The sequence below is a fragment of the Ylistrum balloti genome, unplaced genomic scaffold (genome assembly GCF_031769215.1).
Source record: "Ylistrum balloti isolate Yb309-2 unplaced genomic scaffold, AGI_CSIRO_Ybal_v1 Utg369664, whole genome shotgun sequence".
NCBI classification, from domain to species: Eukaryota; Metazoa; Mollusca; class Bivalvia; order Pectinida; family Pectinidae; genus Ylistrum; species Ylistrum balloti.
This window is the reverse complement of record NW_026781913.1, coordinates 327,296-347,413: the sequence shown is the minus strand read 5'-3', so window position 1 is coordinate 347,413 and position 20,118 is coordinate 327,296. Positions and strand designations below refer to the sequence as shown.

Sequence of the window (20,118 nt, the reverse complement as noted above, 5' to 3'; positions counted from 1 at the left end):
AGGTTTGGTGATGTAGTTACTGAGTAAGCTGTCACTGGTTGGGTGATGTAGTTACAGAGTAAGCTTCCTCCCACAGGTTTGGTGATGTAGTTACAGAGTAAGCTTCCTCCCACAGGTTTGGTGATGTAGTTACTGAGTAAGCTGTCACTGGTTGGGTGATGTAGTTACAGAGTAAGCTTCCTCCCACAGGTTTGGTGATGTAGTTACAGAGTAAGCTTCCTCCCACAGGTTTGGTGATGTAGTTACAGAGTAAGCTTCCTCCCACAGGTTTGGTGATGTAGTTACTGAGTAAGCTGTCACTGGTTGGGTGATGTAGTTACTGAGTAAGCTGTCACAGGTTTGGTGATGTAGTTACAGAGTAAGCTTCCTCCCACAGGTTTGGTGATGTAGTTACTGAGTAAGCTTCCTCCCACAGGTTTGGTGATGTAGTTACTGAGTAAGCTGTCACTGGTTGGGTGATGTAGTTACTGAGTAAGCTGTCACAGGTTGGGTGATGTAGTTACTGAGTAAGCTGTCACTGGTTGGGTGATGTAGTTACAGAGTAAGCTTCCTCCCACAGGTTGGGTGATGTAGTTACTGAGTAAGCTGTCACTGGTTGGGTGATGTAGTTACAGAGTAAGCTTCCTCCCACAGGTTTGGTGATGTAGTTACAGAGTAAGCTGTCACTGGTTGGGTGATGTAGTTACAGAGTAAGCTTCCTCCCACAGGTTTGGTGATATAGTTACAGAGTAAGCTTCCTCCCACAGGTTTGGTGATATAGTTACAGAGTAAGCTGTCACTGGTTGGGTGATGTAGTTACAGAGTAAGCTTCCTCCCACAGGTTGGGTGATATAGTTACAGAGTAAGCTGTCACTGGTTGGGTGATGTAGTTACAGAGTAAGCTTCCTCCCACAGGTTTGGTGATGTAGTTACAGAGTAAGCTTCCTCCCACAGGTTTGGTGATGTAGTTACTGAGTAAGCTGTCACTGGTTGGGTGATGTAGTTACAGAGTAAGCTGTCACTGGTTGGGTGATGTAGTTACTGGGTAAGCTGTCACTGGTTGGGTGATGTAGTTACAGAGTAAGCTTCCTCCCACAGGTTGGGTGATGTAGTTACTGAGTAAGCTGTCACAGGTTTGGTGATGTAGTTACTGAGTAAGCTGTCACTGGTTGGGTGATGTAGTTACAGAGTAAGCTTCCTCCCACAGGTTTGGTGATGTAGTTACAGAGTAAGCTGTCACTGGTTGGGTGATGTAGTTACAGAGTAAGCTTCCTCCCACAGGTTTGGTGATGTAGTTACAGAGTAAGCTGTCACTGGTTGGGTGATGTAGTTACAGAGTAAGCTTCCTCCCACAGGTTTGGTGATGTAGTTACAGAGTAAGCTTCCTCCCACAGGTTTGGTGATGTAGTTACTGAGTAAGCTGTCACAGGTTGGGTGATGTAGTTACTGAGTAAGCTGTCACTGGTTGGGTGATGTAGTTACTGAGTAAGCTTCCTCCCACAGGTTTGGTGATGTAGTTACTGAGTAAGCTGTCACTGGTTGGGTGATGTAGTTACAGAGTAAGCTTCCTCCCACAGGTTTGGTGATGTAGTTACTGAGTAAGCTTCCTCCCACAGGTTTGGTGATGTAGTTACTGAGTAAGCTGTCACTGGTTGGGTGATGTAGTTACAGAGTAAGCTTCCTCCCACAGGTTTGGTGATGTAGTTACTGAGTAAGCTGTCACTGGTTGGGTGATGTAGTTACTGAGTAAGCTTCCTCCCACAGGTTTGGTGATGTAGTTACTGAGTAAGCTGTCACTGGTTGGGTGATGTAGTTACTGAGTAAGCTGTCACTGGTTGGGTGATGTAGTTACTGAGTAAGCTGTCACAGGTTGGGTGATGTAGTTACTGAGTAAGCTGTCACAGGTTGGGTGATGTAGTTACTGGGTAAGCTGTCACTGGTTGGGTGATGTAGTTACTGAGTAAGCTGTCACAGGTTGGGTGATGTAGTTACTGGGTAAGCTGTCACAGGTTGGGTGATGTAGTTACTGAGTAAGCTGTCACAGGTTGGGTGATGTAGTTACTGAGTAAGCTGTCACAGGTTGGGTGATGTAGTTACTGAGTAAGCTGTCACAGGTTGGGTGATGTAGTTACTGGGTAAGCTGTCACTGTTTGGGTGATGTAGTTACTGAGTAAGCTGTCACTGGTTGGGTGATGTAGTTACTGAGTAAGCTGTCACAGGTTGGGTGATGTAGTTACTGGGTAAGCTTCCTCCCATAGGTTGAGTGATTTTATCACCTAAGTAATGTACTATATACCCTCCTTCCACTGGTGTTTATACCAGTAACACATCAACAAGTTTGTTTATCTATATAAACTAACACCCACACATATCCTAGTGCAGTCAGTGCTCTCTATATCTTAGTATTCTGGCAAATCACAGTTGTAGGTCTGAAACCTAAAAAGATGCAATTTGTATTTTAACATAGATGAAACATCCACTCATTAATTGGTGCCTGTTTGTAATGTTTTGTTGGATATTCTCTACATAATAACCTCACAAATATCGTAAAGCATTTACATTCTTTGTATTTATGTACTTTATGCTCAGTTGTAAGGGTTTTATCCAATCTCTTTCTATTTTGATATCTACTTCAATTTGATTTTCCTCTGATGAATATGACTCAGTCTATCGTGTTCTAAGTTTGAAGTATGACAAAGTATTTTTTTTATCTCTAGAAAGAAAATCAATCAGTTGTAAGGGTTTTATCCAATCTCTTTCTATTTTGATATCTACTTCAATTTGATTCATTCCCTGTGAACTATGACTCAGTCTATCATGTTCTAAGTTTATCATGACAAAGTATTTTTTTATCCAGATTGGTTCTATCATTGTCTGTGAACTATCCAGATTGGTGCTATCATTGCCTGTGAACTATCCAGATTGGTTCTATCATTGCCTGTGAACTATCCAGATTGGTGCTATCATTGCCTGTGAACTATCCAGATTGGTTCTATCCAGATTGGTGCTATCATTGCCTGTGAACTATCCAGATTGGTTCTATCATGGCCTGTGAACTATCCAGATTGGTTCTATCATTGCCTGTGAACTATCCAGATTGGTTCTATCATTGCCTGTGAACTATCCAGATTGGTGCTATCATTGCCTGTGAACTATCCAGATTGGTTCTATCATTGCCTGTGAACTATCCAGATTGGTGCTATCATTGCCTGTGAACTATCCAGATTGGTGCTATCATTGCCTGTGAACTATCCAGATTGGTGCTATCATTGCCTGTGAACTATCCAGATCATTGCCTGTGGTTCTATCATTGCCTGTGAACTATCCAGATTGGTGCTATCATTGCCTGTGAACTATCCAGATTGGTGCTATCATTGCCTGTGAACTATCCAGATTGGTTCTATCATTGCCTGTGAACTATCCAGATTGGTGCTATCATTGCCTGTGAACTATCCAGATTGGTTCTATCATTGCCTGTGAACTATCCAGATTGGTGCTATCATTGCCTGTGAACTATCCAGATTCGTTCTGTCATTGCCTGTGAACTATCCAGATTGGTTCTATCTTTGCCTGTGAACTATTCAGATTGGTTCTATCATTGCCTGTGAACTATCCAGATTGGTGCTATCATTGCCTGTGAACTATCCAGATTGGTGCTATCATTGCCTGTGAACTATCCAGATTGGTTCTATCATTGCCTGTGAACTATCCAGATTGGTGCTATCATTGCCTGTGAACTATCCAGATTGGTGCTATCATTGCCTGTGAACTATCCAGATTGGTTCTATCATTGCCTGTGAACTATCCAGATTGGTTCTATCATTGCCTGTGAACTATCCAGATTGGTTCTATCATTGCCTGTGAACTATCCAGATTGGTTCTATCATTGCCTGTGAACTATCCAGATTGGTTCTATCATTGCCTGTGAACTATCCAGATTGGTTCTATCATTGCCTGTGAACTATCCAGATTGGTTCTATCATTGCCTGTGAACTATCCAGATTGGTGCTATCATTGCCTGTGAACTATCCAGATTGGTGCTATCATGGCCTGTGAACTATACAGATTGGTGCTATCATTGCCTGTGAACTATCCAGATTGGTGCTATCATGGCCTGTGAACTATCCAGATTGGTTCTATCATTGCCTGTGAACTATCCAGATTGGTTCTATCATTGTCTGTGAACTATCCAGATTGGTTCTGTCATTGCCTGTGAACTATCCAGATTGGTGCTATCATTGCCTGTATCCAGATTGGTGCTATCATTGCCTGTGAACTATCCAGATTGGTTCTATCATTGCCTGTGAACTATCCAGATTGGTTCTATCATGGCCTGTGAACTATCCAGATTGGTGCTATCATTGCCTGTGAACTATCCAGATTGGTGCTATCATTGCCTGTGAACTATCCAGATTGGTGCTATCATTGCCTGTGAACTATCCAGATTGGTTCTATCATTGCCTGTGAACTATCCAGATTGGTGCTATCATTGCCTGTGAACTATCCAGATTGGTTCTATCATTGCCTGTGAACTATCCAGATTGGTGCTATCATTGCCTGTGAACTATACAGATTGGTGCTATCATTGCCTGTGAACTATCCAGGTTGGTGCTATCATTGCCTGTGAACTATACAGATTGGTGCTATCATTGCCTGTGAACTAGGGTATACAGATTGGTGCTATCATTGCCTGTGAACTATCCAGATTGGTGCTATCATTGCCTGTGTACTATCCAGGTTGGTTCTATCATTGGCAATTTGCATGTGAACTCTGCAGAACTGTTTCTATCATTGCCTATGAACCAACTGAATTGGTCCTAGGACTGGTTCTGTTCTAACCTGTGAACTATTCAGATTTGCTTCTATCATATGCTATAGAAATAATTCTTACACTGTTATACAACAGTGTCATAGTGATGCATACCATTGCTTTTGATCACTTTGTTAGATTATTGTAGATAGTGCTGTTTGAAGCTGATTGATATTCAGAATTCCATTGAAGTTTATATATAGTGTCATCTATTCAGTGATTGAGAATGAGATTGATGTTGGAAACTTGAAGGCATGTTGCAGGCTTTATTTGGGGTAAGGCAGAAAGTGATACTGAGATTTGTGGTGGCATGTTTGGGAGAACATTACTCACTGTATGTGGGCCTTTCTCTGCTTTGTCATTCTGGAATCTCCAAGCACTTACATACACCATGTGAGATGTGAGTCATCTTCACACATTTTCTACCATTGTCTTCATTTTGACACACTTCACCTAGACTTGCACATGTTTTTTTTTTTTTTTAAGTTAGTATAGTTTTACCTACAGTTAGTAACTGCAGCATCAATAACTCAATGCAAAGGAAAATCTACAAATATTTTGATTTGAAATCATGGTTGTAATATTTACTTGGTCTATCAAACTGCCTGAATAACAGGATGGAATGTTAATTTTCTTCAAAATACAATTTACAAAAATAAAAATCATTGAAGGAATGTTATCCCTGGCACTGCAGCGGCTGTTTGTGGTACAGTAATCTCCGTGCTATGTTGACCTTTGATATGATAAGTTTCACTGCAGTAAAGTTATATGATTGTTTTCTGTGTGTGGGGGGTGGGTGGGGGGTTGTCGTTATAGAGTGCCTGTCAATGTGTTATTTTAACATTTGGGAGTTACAGAAATATCTAGATGCATGTAATTTGAAATAATATTGTTGATAAATTAGAAAACTATTTGTACCCGATGTACTTTAGACTATTTTGTATCTTGGGTTGATGATGGGTTACTGTGACCTTCTCAAGGTAACAATTCTTTTGGTCCCCAAAATCTTAACTTTTGATGAGAAGTGCTTTTGTACCTACCTACAGGTAGACTGATACCAGAAATAGGAGTACATGTGTTCACACTCATCATTAGAATTTTGGTAAAATACGGTTTGCACAAAAATTAAACCTTATGACATTTTAAGTACAACATCACTAGACAATATCTACATGTATATATAAACAAGCAGGATTCTATTTCACATTTAATTCCAAAATACCTTGCAAAGTCAAAAGTCAGTCAGAAATAAATAGAAAATGGGAAAGTAAGCTAGGGATGTTTAATGAATGACATATGCATTAGAATCAGTGCTGACTTTGACTAAAATCATCTAAGGTTTGGTCAGTGGATTAGCCTGTAGTATATTTCAAAGTCAACCATAATATTTATGTAATACTCATGAAGCCTCTCTTCGGGGTTATTGGGTGTGTTTACACCTAGACAATAGGCCTGGTAAAGGTGTATGTTTGTCCCTGGTCAGAGATTATTGACCCCTGAACTTGTTAGGACAAGTATGCTATTGTTTTGATTAAATCAGTGTTAAATAAAAACAATGTATACATAGTTCTCCTCTGAAAGGGTAGTGTTAATAACAGTTATGTTTATGTGGAACAGACCATGAACTGGTAAATAGAGAATGGCCAGAGGTCAACTTGAGGGGATATCTGTTCACAAATCATCAGCATTTAAAAATAAATATATTATACAAGAGGTTGGTAGATCCTATATCATATTAGTAAATAGATTTGAGATTTGTTAGGTGGGGCAGGGATACAAGGGAAATCCAGATCTTGTTCAGGCTTAGTTCTGTAATAATGTTGTGATGGTGCAACAGTATCACCTTTATTATACCTAGGATGTTATGTACCAAAAATTGATAAATTGATGGAAATGCTTTCATTAAAATGTGGTTTTTCAAAGAGATTTTTATTTTAAGATAATAAATAAGAAAATAAGATATCTTATTTGTAAATATACCCAAGGAAATAGAATTGATTATTTTATGTCCTTTTATAACATGTTATAGAATGAAGTGATTGTTAGTTATTTGATTTTTATGTCTTTTAACTGGAATTGTCTCCGTCATAAAGAAAAAAACTCAAATGAAGAGTTCTGACAAACCATACAGAGAAGTTTCTCCAACATAAAAATTAATTTAGTTTTTACAATTCAATCAGTACAAGTATCAGGAGTTATTCTTCGAGACTTAGAGTACACTCTGGTTATAGCTGTTAAAACATCGGACAGCCTGGAGGACTAAAATTTCATACCTTTTTTGTAGTTATTTTCTGGTTCTGAAACACGTAATGCCAATTAATGTTATCCTGGTAAATAATTCATAGGAGCAATTAACTTGGGTGCTGAAGTGCTAACACAGTTATTCCAATTAAAGTCAAGGCAAAGGCGTGTTAAAAATATAGGAGGACATGTTGTTTAGAAGGATTTCAGTATTAATATCGTACAAGTAGCACCGTCCTCTAGTAATACCGGCTGTTCATATTATCCTTAGTGGAGGCTTTCATATAACATCATTTAAAATCATTCGTTGAATCGGATTGATTCATTAAAAATTGGGAAACAGACTATATAAGGCTACACAAGCCCTTTCACTGGTAGCGAGGCTAATTACAGAATGATTTTTTATTATTGGAAAACTTGATATTTTTTAGCATCCCCAGTCTGCTGTGTTGATATAATTGAGACTGTTGTGTGTAAATCTAGGTTCTCAGAGAGTAAAGGGTTAAAAAACAGTTAACTGAAAAATTCAAATCTATTGTAATGTGATAATAACTTAATCAATATTTTATTGAAATCATGCACAGAAATATAAAACCAGTGTCGAAAATAAATGAGAAATTGGCACCTTTTGTCATGAAAATCACAGAGTTAACAGAGAAAGACTGAATTCTCTGTTCTTTGTTTTTTTGTATTTTTTTATCGTCTTTACTACACATACTGAATATCAGCTGTTTGGTGAACAAACGATGTGTGGTTCAGCACATTGCTACTTACACAATAGGGCTATTGATTTCTACAGCCCTGATCTGGAGTGTGATCGTTGTCAGTGGGGAAGAAATAACTTGATGGATAAAGAAATGTGAAATTAAGTGTTTTTCTTGATTTTACACAACACTAGATCCAAATGACCGTGTGTGCTGGGTCTGTGACGATAGAACAGTACTGTAGTGATGCTGACATGCTTGTGAGGCACTGTCACATGCACATTTTATGAGGCAGACTGGTCTGTCTGCCGCAGGTCAATGATGATCAATATATACATGCATTATACCGTAGACATCATTGAATCCTATCGCCATGGATTCCAGTATTTTTTGCCTTAAGTAATACAGGATGCATTATTTCTGAACATTAAAATCATTCTATCTTTGTCAATAGCATTTCCTAAAAAATTCTTGAACAGACATTTGACAAAGTGATATTGTTTTATCATCTGTCTGGAATACAGTGTGAACTTCTGATGGTCCTGTACTACAGTATGTTAGATCACAGAACAAATTCTTCTGAGGTATCTCTGTGTTAGTGAGGAGGTAAAAGCTATATAACTCGAGCTAACACAGTTTTAGGACTTTCAGTGAATGAAGGCATTTTATGTTTATTTCAGCTAACACCTGGGTTCTTATGTGCACAAATTCTTATTGATTTTAATGTGTTTGTTTTATCTCAGTACCTTTGAGGTCGGAATTCGGCTATCACCTCAGATAATCAATAGTTCAGAGCTGGTCATTCTTTATTGACATTGCTTGTAAACAGTTCACACCACTCTGAAGTCTAAAGTTAGTTTAAAGTTAGTTTACCTTCTGAGTCACTTCTGGTCAGCTGACGTGTCAGGGAGGGGCATTTAATCTATGATATGAGGAGAGAGGCCATGCCATACAAATTGACAAAAAAGTTATGGATTATTTTTCACAACACCTTAAGTACTAAATTATTTCAGCCTTGACTGAAAGTAAATGATAAAGTACAGCTTTATTTATTTCAACCTTGGTGAGAAAATCTGCATGATAGTTTTAAAGTATCTTAGATTTTATTTAAATTGGACTGATTTTAGATAACTGTAAAGTTTCAAAATTATCATAGTCTATATTGTAAGAAAGCTGTGAGGTCTTAAAAGAGATAAAGAGTTCCTACTTGTTATGTCTGATACTAAGGATACTATTTAAGCGGACATAAAAAATCTATTGGATCAGAGGTCCGATAGGACACCTTCAATCCTTTAGCCCCTTTCCTTTGTCTAATCTCCCTAGCTTCCCTTTTACTGTCCCCTTCAGCAGCAACCCCTTCCTTCCTTCCAATATTCAGCTTTTGTTTGAACTAATCACAGGGGATGACTTGTATCAGCCTTCCACTGTAACTAGTAGACAATATAGAAGGACCAATCGATAATTAATCCCTTTCCCCTTTATACACTGATTTTCACACACTCAGATATGCAAACGATGTGAATAGCGTGTCTATAAAGAATGACTAGGATGCCAGCATTCGACAGTATTTTGCTGTAGGCTGTGTGAATCTGTTGAGTAGAAACCATTGTCATTGTACTGCAGTAGTTACGGCCTGCAGTGTCATCATGCTGGAATGAACACAGCTGAGACATCTTTTATCATTGTGTGCATGGTCCAAAAACCGCTTGACCATTGATTGACCAGTAACCCTATCCAGCTGTGGTCTCAGTCTTGTTAGAACGGACAAAGAAAGGTTGTTATATATAGATTGATGATCCTGATAGCTGTGTTTCGGATTTAGATTTTAAGATTTTTTTCCAGATGAGTATTTTTTATTTTCTCTAAGGAATAAAATACACAGTTTTTCTCTAAAGAAGAATGTGGCAAATGAGATTGATGTACTAAATGATGGTCAAAGAAGGAAATATTTTGAAATAGACTAGCAGCTCATGAAGTATGTGATATAAAAGAATGAAGATAAATACTTTTAAAAATCTAGTGGATTTATCGAAGATTTTCAACAACTCAGACCTTTTCTTATATTAACTGAAAACTAGAGGACATCTTTGAGGTCAAGAGACCAATTAAGTGTGTGTATCATGTCTAGTTCTGTTGCCCATCAACCAATTTGTCCTTAAACATGTCCAATACACAGAAGTGACCAGCAGCCATGTCTTTGTGTTACTGACACAAATCACAGTGGCTTACTAATCAATAAAAGAGAATTAAACACTAAATGGTCATCTTGTCTCTCCCAGTCATTCACTAATGGTCAGATTGATTGACCAGCTGGCACAGTGGATGGCCACTGGTCCACTTTAATTCAGTGCTCTCTAGGGACAAACCTCAAATTAACACATAATCAATTCTCATCTCTTTCCCCAGCAGCATCTTTGACCTGTGGACAGCTGGCCATGCTAATCAAATGGGTTACAACAGAATAAAATTCCTTGTCCAATTTTGACTTTTTCATTCATGTGAAAAACAAAGCTATGACACTGTTTCATTTAGAAGAATGTTTGTGAATATCTGTTGTTTTCTGAATGTGTGATATTATTTCTCAATCAACTTAAGTATGATTATATCTCACTCAGCCTAAGTTTGACAATGATTGTCATTTAATAAATATTAGACAATTTCATTAAACGATAAAATATCACCTGGTAAATTTTCTTTTGAAAAATGTTACGATCTTTGTCATTAATCTAAATAGGATTTATATAAAGCTAAAGTTTGACAAAGTCATTTATAAAAAGCATGATGTTAACTTAATTCTAAAGGTCGTTCTCCTTGCTAATGTCTCTCTGCCATCACTTTTTGGTGTGTGGTTGAGCGTTCAGTAGTATACTTCAGGGAAGTAGCACTAGAAATTTGGCTTCAGTTCTGTACCATCTTACAAAGGCTTAAATAAACATATTGCAGCCTCCCAAAAACACCCACGCAACAATTGTAACTATCTCGCATACATCAGAGGCAATGCTTAAATGACTGTTGATAAGATATAATGTATAGAAACCAAATCAAACATTCAACAAAAAGTAACATTATGTTTGTAAAGGAAAGAAAAAACCATGAGGATCTTTTAATGATAATAAAAATATGACTTTCCTTTTATGAAAGGTGAAAACTAATATATATATGTATTGTTGGTGATAAACTGTTTGTCTGACCTGAATGTTTGGGTGGAGGCTACAGATCAAAGCAATATCTGTGGTGATAATGATCAGATAATAAACTGACAGTAAACACAGACCCTGGCCTGGTATACATGTATACTTAGTACAGTTGATGGACAGGTACAATGTGTGACCACATAATAAATACTGTTCATGTTGATTTCCTGGTCAGTGGGTCAGTAATTGAGGGGACCCTATTTCTTTATATCCAGGTGTTATGTTGGTGTTCAGGGTATTAAACCTTATAAAGTTGTCACTCAGATGGGGAAGCTGAGCAGATTTGTTTATAGATATTTCTGATGTAAGTTGTCCTGACATTTTAAGACCGGGATAGCTTTGATCTGCTTCTCTTCTATGGATCCACAGGGCAAAGATGGGAGCTAACAAGTTGATATATAATATGTGCTTTTGGTATGACCATAACTCTAGTAGCCGACTTTTAGACGTTTTTGAAAAATTAACTGTGATTTTCTTTGATCTGAGTCTTGCACATGTTTGTTTGTTCTGAGTCCTGAACATGTTTGTATGATCTGAATCTAATGAATGTTTGTAAGTCTGGGGTCTAAAACATGATGTATCAGGAGTGTGTACCACAATTAACACCTGGCTATCTGTACTGCCATTACCGACCATCATAATCATCATCACCAACAGTATCATCAATCTGTCTTTCTCTGAGGGGTGGTGTCAAAACCTAGTCACTGAATGAAGGGTTGTCTCAAAAGGTATTGATATTTCATTTTGACACATCTTCACATGGGTGCGGATCACAATTAAATGATTATGTATAAACAATGCAGAGGTAATGGATCCTTAAAGAAAGAATCCATTGACTCCATCTTAAATTCTTTCAGAGAAAATATCTGCTAAGGTGTATACAAATATATCGTACTTGTGTGTGTCTCTGATATACACCTCTGAGAGTGCAATTAAAACAGATAATGAGGCAGCAGTACCTAATTGGTTATTTCTGATTGTAAGCTAATGACATGAGATTAGTCTGGTGAAGGTTTAACTGTCTCTTCCTTCTGTTAGTAATTTACCTGATCTCCCTAATGACTTCCTGCTTCAATTGGTTTAAACTGACATTTTAGGGTAATTGACTGTTTATCCTTCAAAAAGATTCCATACAAACTAAATCCTATTCCCTATAAATAAGACAGTATTCCCTATATAAGACATTATTCCCTAAATAAGACATTATTCACTATAAGACAGTATTCACTATAAGACAGTATTCCCTAAATAAGACAGTATTCACTATAAGACAGTATTCACTATAAGACAGTATTCACTATAAGACAGTATTCCCTAAATAAGACATTATTCCCTAAATAAGACAGTATTCACTATAAGACAGTATTCACTATAAGACAGTATTCCCTAAATAAGACATTATTCCCTAAATAAGACAGTATTCCCTAACTAAGACATTATTCCCTAAATAAGACAGTATTCACTATAAGACAGTATTCCCTAATTAAGACAGTATTCCCTAAATAAGACATTATTCCCTAAATAAGACAGTATTCACTATAAATAAGACAGTATTCCCTATAAATAAGACAGGATTCCCTATAAATAAGACAGTATTCCCTATAAATAGGACAGGATTCAATAAGACAGGGAATAAGACAGGATTCCCTATAAATAAGACAGTATTCCCTATAAATAAGACAGGATTCCCTATAAATAAGACAGTATTCCCTATAAATAAGACAGGATTCCCTATAAATAAGACAGTATTCCCTATAAATAAGACAGTATTCCCTATAAATAAGACAGGATTCAATAAGACAGGATTCCCTATAAATAAGACAGTATTCCCTATAAATAAGACTGTATTTCCTATCAATAAAACCAGACAGCATTCCCTATAAACTAGATGGCATTCTCTAAGAGTGCCTGTATAGACTGAGGCGATGATTTACAGGTGGCCTTGACTATAGCGAAACTTTCATAGTGCTGATCACAAGTTCAACACCCACCTTGGGTATTGCATACACATGGAAATGATGTACCATAATGAAAGCAAATTATTGCCTGTTGAGCTCTCAGCATCAAGTTTGTCTGTTAAGTCATGAACTGAAAGGTGTATAGATGTTTTGTCTCTTGTGCTTGCAAAAGTATATAGCCTAGAAGGCTGATGTTTTCCCCTCGGTGTTTTCTCTGATTTGGTTATGTGTGACAGTAACATGAAGTTTCTGGTCATAAATCTGTCTCATTGCTGTATAAGACAGCTACTGCAGCATTGTATCTCAGGTCTTGCTTTACATCCTCACTATAATCATAATGCTTCATGTTCCATCCATATGGCAATAAAACTCGCAATATGTCCATGTACGCACGCAGACTACCTTATTATTCTTTTTCCAATGGTACACATCTCTTACACATCAGTTCTCTTTTTAACAGGATCTCGAGATGTTGAAGGTTGTGCTGTTGTGTTCATCTTCACCAGGAGTTCCCTGTGGCAACTACAGAAGGTGTCCAGTGTGGAACTGGCCCGTACGTTAATGTACTATCGGTCAGTCCCAAGGTAAGTCTATAACAGGTCTATAGTCCACCAGTAAGGTTAATGGCCTCTTAGTCACCGGAAAGTCTGTAAGGCCTCTCAGTCCCCAGGTAATCCTTACAACTGGCTTATTATGTGTTACCTGTCTCTAAGTCGTCTTTGTCTAAGTCTCTCAGTCCCCAGGTAATCCTTACAACTGGCTTATTATGTGTTACCTGTCTCTAAGTCGTCTTCGTCTAAGTCTCTCAGTCCACAGATAATCCTTATAACTGGCTCATAATGTGTTACCTGTCTCTAAGTTGTCTTTGTCACTCTCAGATAATCCTTATAACTGGCTCATAATGTGTTACCTGTCTCTAAGTTGTCTTTGTCTAAGTCTCTCAGTCCACAGATAATCCTTATAACTGGCTCATAATGTGTTACCTGTCTCTAAGTGTCTTTGTTAAGTCTCTCAGTCCACAGATAATCCTTATAACTGGCTCATAATGTGTTACCTGTCTCTAAGTTGTCTTTGTCTAAGTCTCTCAGTCCACAGATAATCCTTATAACTGGCTCATAATGTGTTACCTGTCTCTAAGTTGTCTTTGTCTAAGTCTCTCAGTCCACAGATAATCCTTATAACTGGCTCATAATGTGTTACCTGTCACTAAGTTGTCTTTGTCTAAGTCTCTCAGTCCACAGATAATCCTTATAACTGGCTCATAATGTGTTACCTGTCACTAAGTTGTCTTTGTCTAAGTCTCTCAGTCCACAGATAATCCTTATAACTGGCTCATAATGTGTTACCTGTCACTAAGTTGTCTTTGTCTAAGTCTCTCAGTCCACAGGTAATCCTTACAACTGGCTCATAATGTGTTACCTGTCTCTAAGTTGTCTTTGTCTAAGTCTCTCAGTCCACAGATAATCCTTATAACTGGCTCATAATGTGTTACCTGTCACTAAGTTGTCTTTGTCTAAGTCTCTCAGTCCACAGATAATCCTTATAACTGGCTCATAATGTGTTACCTGTCTCTGGTTCATCTTTGTCTAAGTCTCTCAGTCCACAGGTAATCCTTACAACTGGCTCATTATGTGTTACCTGTCTCTGGTTCATCTTTGTCTAAGTCTCTCAGTCCACAGGTAATCCTTACAACTGGCTCATAATGTGTTACCTGTCTCTGGTTCATCTTTGTCTAAGTCTCTCAGTCCACAGGTAATCCTTACAACTGGCTCATTATGTGTTACCTGTCTCTAAGTTGTCTTTGTCTAAGTCTCTCAGTCCACAGATAAGTATAGGCCTCTCAGTCCCAAGGTACCGTAGATTTCTCAGTCCTCAAGTTAGTCGAGGTATCTCAATTCTCCATGGCATTTCCCAGTTCTATGAACCCTTTACCTGAGGAAACATTTTATCTAGTTGATGATTTGTTGAAATATAATTCAAGCAATATGTTATCTATCTAAAAAAAACTTATTGTTTATTTTTTACCATATCTAACTGGACAGGACATGAAAATATATAATTTGAATGAAAATGCTTTGCTTACAGGGATGATGTTCAGAAAAAAGGTCTGAAGATTGTAGCAGATATTCAGGGAGCATCTATATCCACGGTCAACACACTGCTGGAGACTATGTATCTACTGCAGGTAATACTCATCAGGGGTCCTGATCACAGGTCTAACATCAGGTGTTGATATCTTGGCTTGTTTCAACCTTCATCTGAGAGTCATTTGACCTGTATGTAATGTTGACTTCATTTAATTCATAGCATCAAATTAATGTTTTATGTGCACCTATATTCTGTGTGTTAGATTGGATTACTGAAGGACTATAGATGGGACACCTTTGTGAAAACACATTTAATATTTCATGTAAAGGTTGTCACACTGGAGACCGAGTTGAATGCTGTGTTCTGTCTTTTTGGTATTCCAAGCTGTTCATTGTCACCTCCACTAATAGTTAGGTATTGGTAACACTCTGCCTAGTGAGACTGCCTGATCATGTAATATTCATCCTGTACCCAGAACGACAGTGAAACACTAAGCTGTATTTAATGTGTGTCTCTGTTTCCAGGGTAACTGTCCAGGAGCATTGTCAGCAGTTTATATGTTAGCCAATGAAATGTCAGAATCCCTTGTGAAGAAATCTCCTGTGTATGACCCATTGGCCACATTCAGGGTATGTATGATTAACTGACCATTGGAAGCTGAGTGACCATTCACAGACTGTGATATTTAACTGTATTTTTAGACAACTTACACATTTCCAACAATATTGTATAAAGTTTCCAGTTTAAACACAATGTGATACAAATAATCCATTTCAACTTGTAATCAACATAACTATCACTTGTTATAGATACAAGGGGAGTAACTCTAGCAGCACTATAGTCTGCTGAACTCATTTTATGAATGATTCATTCCTTTGATAAATGCGACATTATTGTTATACAAATAATCTACTTCAACTTCTTATCAACATAACAATCACATATAACTGATACAAGGGGAGTAACTCTAGCAGGATTATAGTCTACTGAACTTGTATTTGGAATGATTCCTTCCTTTGAACAAATACTGCATTATTGTTATAGTATGGGCCTATTAAATTCTTGAAATAGAAATTGTTAAATGTTTTAAATACAATTAACATCTCATCGATAGGGAACTAATTAAAATAAAACAGATTTTGTTTTGTGTGTGCATGTTTGTTTATTTGATTTGTTAGACTTTTGTTTGTCTTTTAGGTGTATTCAGGTAGATTTAAAAACATTCCTTGTATTTCCAAAAATGACACATAATTTCCTCACTTCATCCATTCAGAAGTATCAGTATCAGTCACTGCTTTCTTGCTGCTAACACACAAACATCTCACCTCATTTGTCTTCAAGTATAAATGATCACATTCTTAATACATAAACAATCAGCTTACATTTAATCTATCTTTTCTGTTTAATTTGAAATTAATTGCTGAGATAATTAGAACACTCATGATTTATCCAAATCAATCGGATTGATGGGTTACATTTGTGAAACAGCCTCTTCCCTGACCAGTCACTTTTGGTGTGTTGTACATGTAATTTTATAAATAAATTTTGATTAAACCACAACTGATGATCATGAATGACGAACAAATGTAAGGTGAAGGTCACTGGTACTATTTATATAACTTTCTTAACAATTGCACTACTTTGCATGGGAGCATGTGTATATCTCACAAACATTATCTTGTTATCAGAGCTAATGTCAATATTCTGATCTGCAGTTAGAAGTCTTTGTGTCCATGGCTACCTTACACCAGTACATAGCACCAGAAAACATCCCAGCAGCATTGGATGGTCACTTTACGTATAGCCACGAGGACTGGATCCGCTTCCAAATGGTAAATATAAGACAGAATACTGATATAGTATGGATCTGTCTGGATAATCAGGGTTCCTTTGTAGAAATTTATGAATATTCATATAAATACGTCTTACATTGGAGGGAAAAATCAAATTATGTGCCATCTGAATTTAAGAGAATCATTTGTGTTCCATAAATTCATCAGATATCAATGAAATTTCCAGAAGAAAATTGTCAAATCAATGAAACCTAAAAGATGTTCCTTAATTTTTTATGAAACTGATTTGTGTGAAACAGAGTTCAGGTTGACATGTCTTAAAACATTTGATGATTTTGCTGTTTTCAGAAGCTGGACCCATTTGTTTCAAAGTTACAGTCTGCTGCCAAATATTTGGTGTGTATCATGCAGGACCTAACAGAAACTGGAGGTGTTCCCAGGACGACAAAGGAGGCAAATCATTTGATAGAACATCACGAACAACTCATCAAGTCTGTGTTCGACGATCATCGCCTCATCTCAGTACAGACCGATGGTGAGGGGGTGATTAACTGTCTCCAGAGAGAGGCTGTCCATCTATCTCACTCTCAGGACTATAGGTAGGTCCAGTTTCTATAGTGTCATTCCTCATTCCTCACCTTGTAGTCAGTCTCAGTTGAAATATTGTATATCATACACCAAAGAAAACAGTATGTTAATATATCATTTCCATATAAAATAAGATGTAGACAAATAATGAATTTAAACTGCATCATACCGGTGTTTTGTCCTTCTAGGGCTGGTCGGTAATTCGTAAAGCTTAAGATGTTAATTGTTGAAATTCATGGACAAAAACATGTGTTGTTTTTCAAATCAGAGAAAAAAGTGTTCATTGCTGTTGTTACCATATAGTTTAGTTATAACATTTAGGTTTATCTTTTTTTTTTCAAGGGACAGCATGATGAGCATGAACAAGTTGTACGACAATCTTCAGACAACCATTGTCAGACTTGTCCGTCTGTCTGATAGTCGACTGTGCAAGCTTGAACAGTGTCTTCAGCTGAGGGAGTTTGAAGAAGAGTGTTCCAAGGTAGACTACTCTGTTTTCCTTAAAAGTGTCAGACATGAAAAGAAATCTTTCTTTAGTATGACATTCTTCTTTTCTTTTCCTTGTTTATGAACTGATATATTTTTTTAAAAAGTTAATATATTTAATGTCATTAACAATACACAACATGCAGTATGAGGTGGTATAGAGTATCAGTTGAAATAACATAAAACTCTCATAATACGTTTCGTATTGTGTCCATGGCAAGTGTCCAAGTACAAGATGGTAGACCCACATATCACTAAACTACTCTAATTGTTCATGCTGTTTCCATGTATGATATCCAAAAACAATAGAAAGAACTGTCACATTTGTCCCTATAGGTAAAATGAAACATGCAAGATGATATTGTAAATGTGAATTTCTGACTTGACTGAGTGTGAGGCTTTTGTTGGATGTGGATCAGTTTTGAGGCGGCAGTTGTCATTAGAATCTGTACAGTTAGGGATTCATTATTTATAAATGATCAAGAAATAATTAGGAATTTTGGCTGTCATTTGGTCAAAATCTCCATAGCTAAGAATACAAATATAGACTGTACAACAAACATTCTCCCATTTTAGAGAAGAGAAAAATGAATACTAAATTTTTTATAACCCTGTAGTAACTGTTATAAAGTATTGAGAGTATAGAAAATCTAGGAAGAGAGTATGTATACAAACAAAATAAAGAGGGTACCTGTAACTAGAAATAAATTTTGTTTTATCAGGATTACGGCCTCTGACATAGGAAACCTGAGTCGAAACAGATGTTTAAGAAATATAACTTTTAACTGCTTTGTGATGTTAGTTAGGGCTGATTAAGTCCGAGAGTGTTGTCTTTCAGTAAAAGACACTATGTATACATTCACCATTTGTTATCAGAATAGGATGACACCCAGTATGTAAAGTATGGTGATCAATATTTCAGACTGTAGCACTAATATCAAACTACAGAAATAATAACACTGATATAGGGATTGTCTAGGCAATTTCCTCTTGTCTGGTTGTAGATGATTGTACAACTATTCCTCAACACTCCACCACAGACTGTCACCCTGAACAATGTCTTCAGGCGGTCACTTTAGGTAGTCTGTCCCTTGGGCATTACAACAAATAAACCTGTCTTTCTAGTTCTTTTTCCATTTAGGGTAAACTTCATCCTTTTATGGTGACGCTACGTCTAGTAAGAGAAAAAGCTGGAACTGTCTGTTGAAATCTTTACGTATATTGACAGTAATGTTAATGTGGAGCCTTGCCAGCTGTCTACATCAGATAATTAAGTAATGCTTTCTACACATGTATACTTCTACACTTATTCCAGAGGGATTATATAGGCTTAAGGGTGTATTTTTGTGGATTTTCTTGAAAAGTTCCTAACAGCTTGGTTGATGATAATTCATTTATTTGGAAATGTCATTGACTTCATTTGCTTAAACAGACAAACTATATCTTTTTCTCATTTACCACATTTGATCTCTTCTCCTTTTTTCTCTTTTTACACAATTTTGTCTTCTTTTTTTCACATTTCATCCAATTGATTTTTTTAGCATTTTGTCCACTTTATCTTTTTATACGCCCGCCGTATGACGAGACGTAAAATGGTATGGCATTGTCTGTCCGTCCATCCGTCCGTCCGTCCGTCTGTCATAAACTTTCTTTGTCCAGGCCTAATGACCTTTTATGTGTTGACGGGCCGTGAAGAATGTAATAACAATAATTGTCCAGGCCATAACTTTGTGAGTCCATGGTCTATTGTCACCATACTTTGTACACATATATATCTCAAGTTGACGGAGTGTCGTGTATAAACATTGCCCGCCTTACATGTATAGTTTCTGAGTTATTCCCCCTTAGTTGATTTTTCGTAAACTTCCCTTTTCCGGGCCATATTTTTGTAACTCCTTGCTCTCTGGTCACCATAATTTGTACACATGTATGTCTAGAGATGCCGGAGTGATGCGTATAAAAAGTGCCCACCTCGCATGCATAGTTTCTGAGTTATTCCCTCTTAGTTGATTTTTTTCGTAAAATCTCCTTGTTAGTATATATACTATATTAGCAAATGGTGGTATGACATGCTAAAACTTCCCCAAATGATATTCAGATTATTCCAAGACAACTTAGTCATTCAGTCAAATACTGCTTCTCCATCAAAGACTGGTGATGGGCGTATATTGTTCCTCAATTAGGCCCTTGATAATAATTTTGCCCATTTGATCTCTTCATCATTTTGTAATTAATTTGATATTTCAAGTTTTTTATTCATCTTTCATTTTTCTTTTT

At 37.0% G+C, this 20,118-nt stretch overlaps 1 protein-coding gene across 1 annotated transcript in view; it reads left to right on the top strand.

The window, feature by feature from the left end:
* The window catches only part of LOC132559667 (uncharacterized), a 58,485-nt gene that overhangs the window by 10,887 nt on the left and 27,480 nt on the right, over positions 1-20,118 (top strand). Inside the window, exons 3-8 of the mRNA XM_060224287.1 lie at positions 13,347-13,470; positions 14,972-15,071; positions 15,499-15,603; positions 16,690-16,806; positions 17,116-17,366; positions 17,698-17,836. Coding sequence (XP_060080270.1) covers positions 13,347-13,470; positions 14,972-15,071; positions 15,499-15,603; positions 16,690-16,806; positions 17,116-17,366; positions 17,698-17,836 — 836 coding nt within the window. The remainder of the gene's footprint in view (positions 1-13,346; positions 13,471-14,971; positions 15,072-15,498; positions 15,604-16,689; positions 16,807-17,115; positions 17,367-17,697; positions 17,837-20,118) is intronic.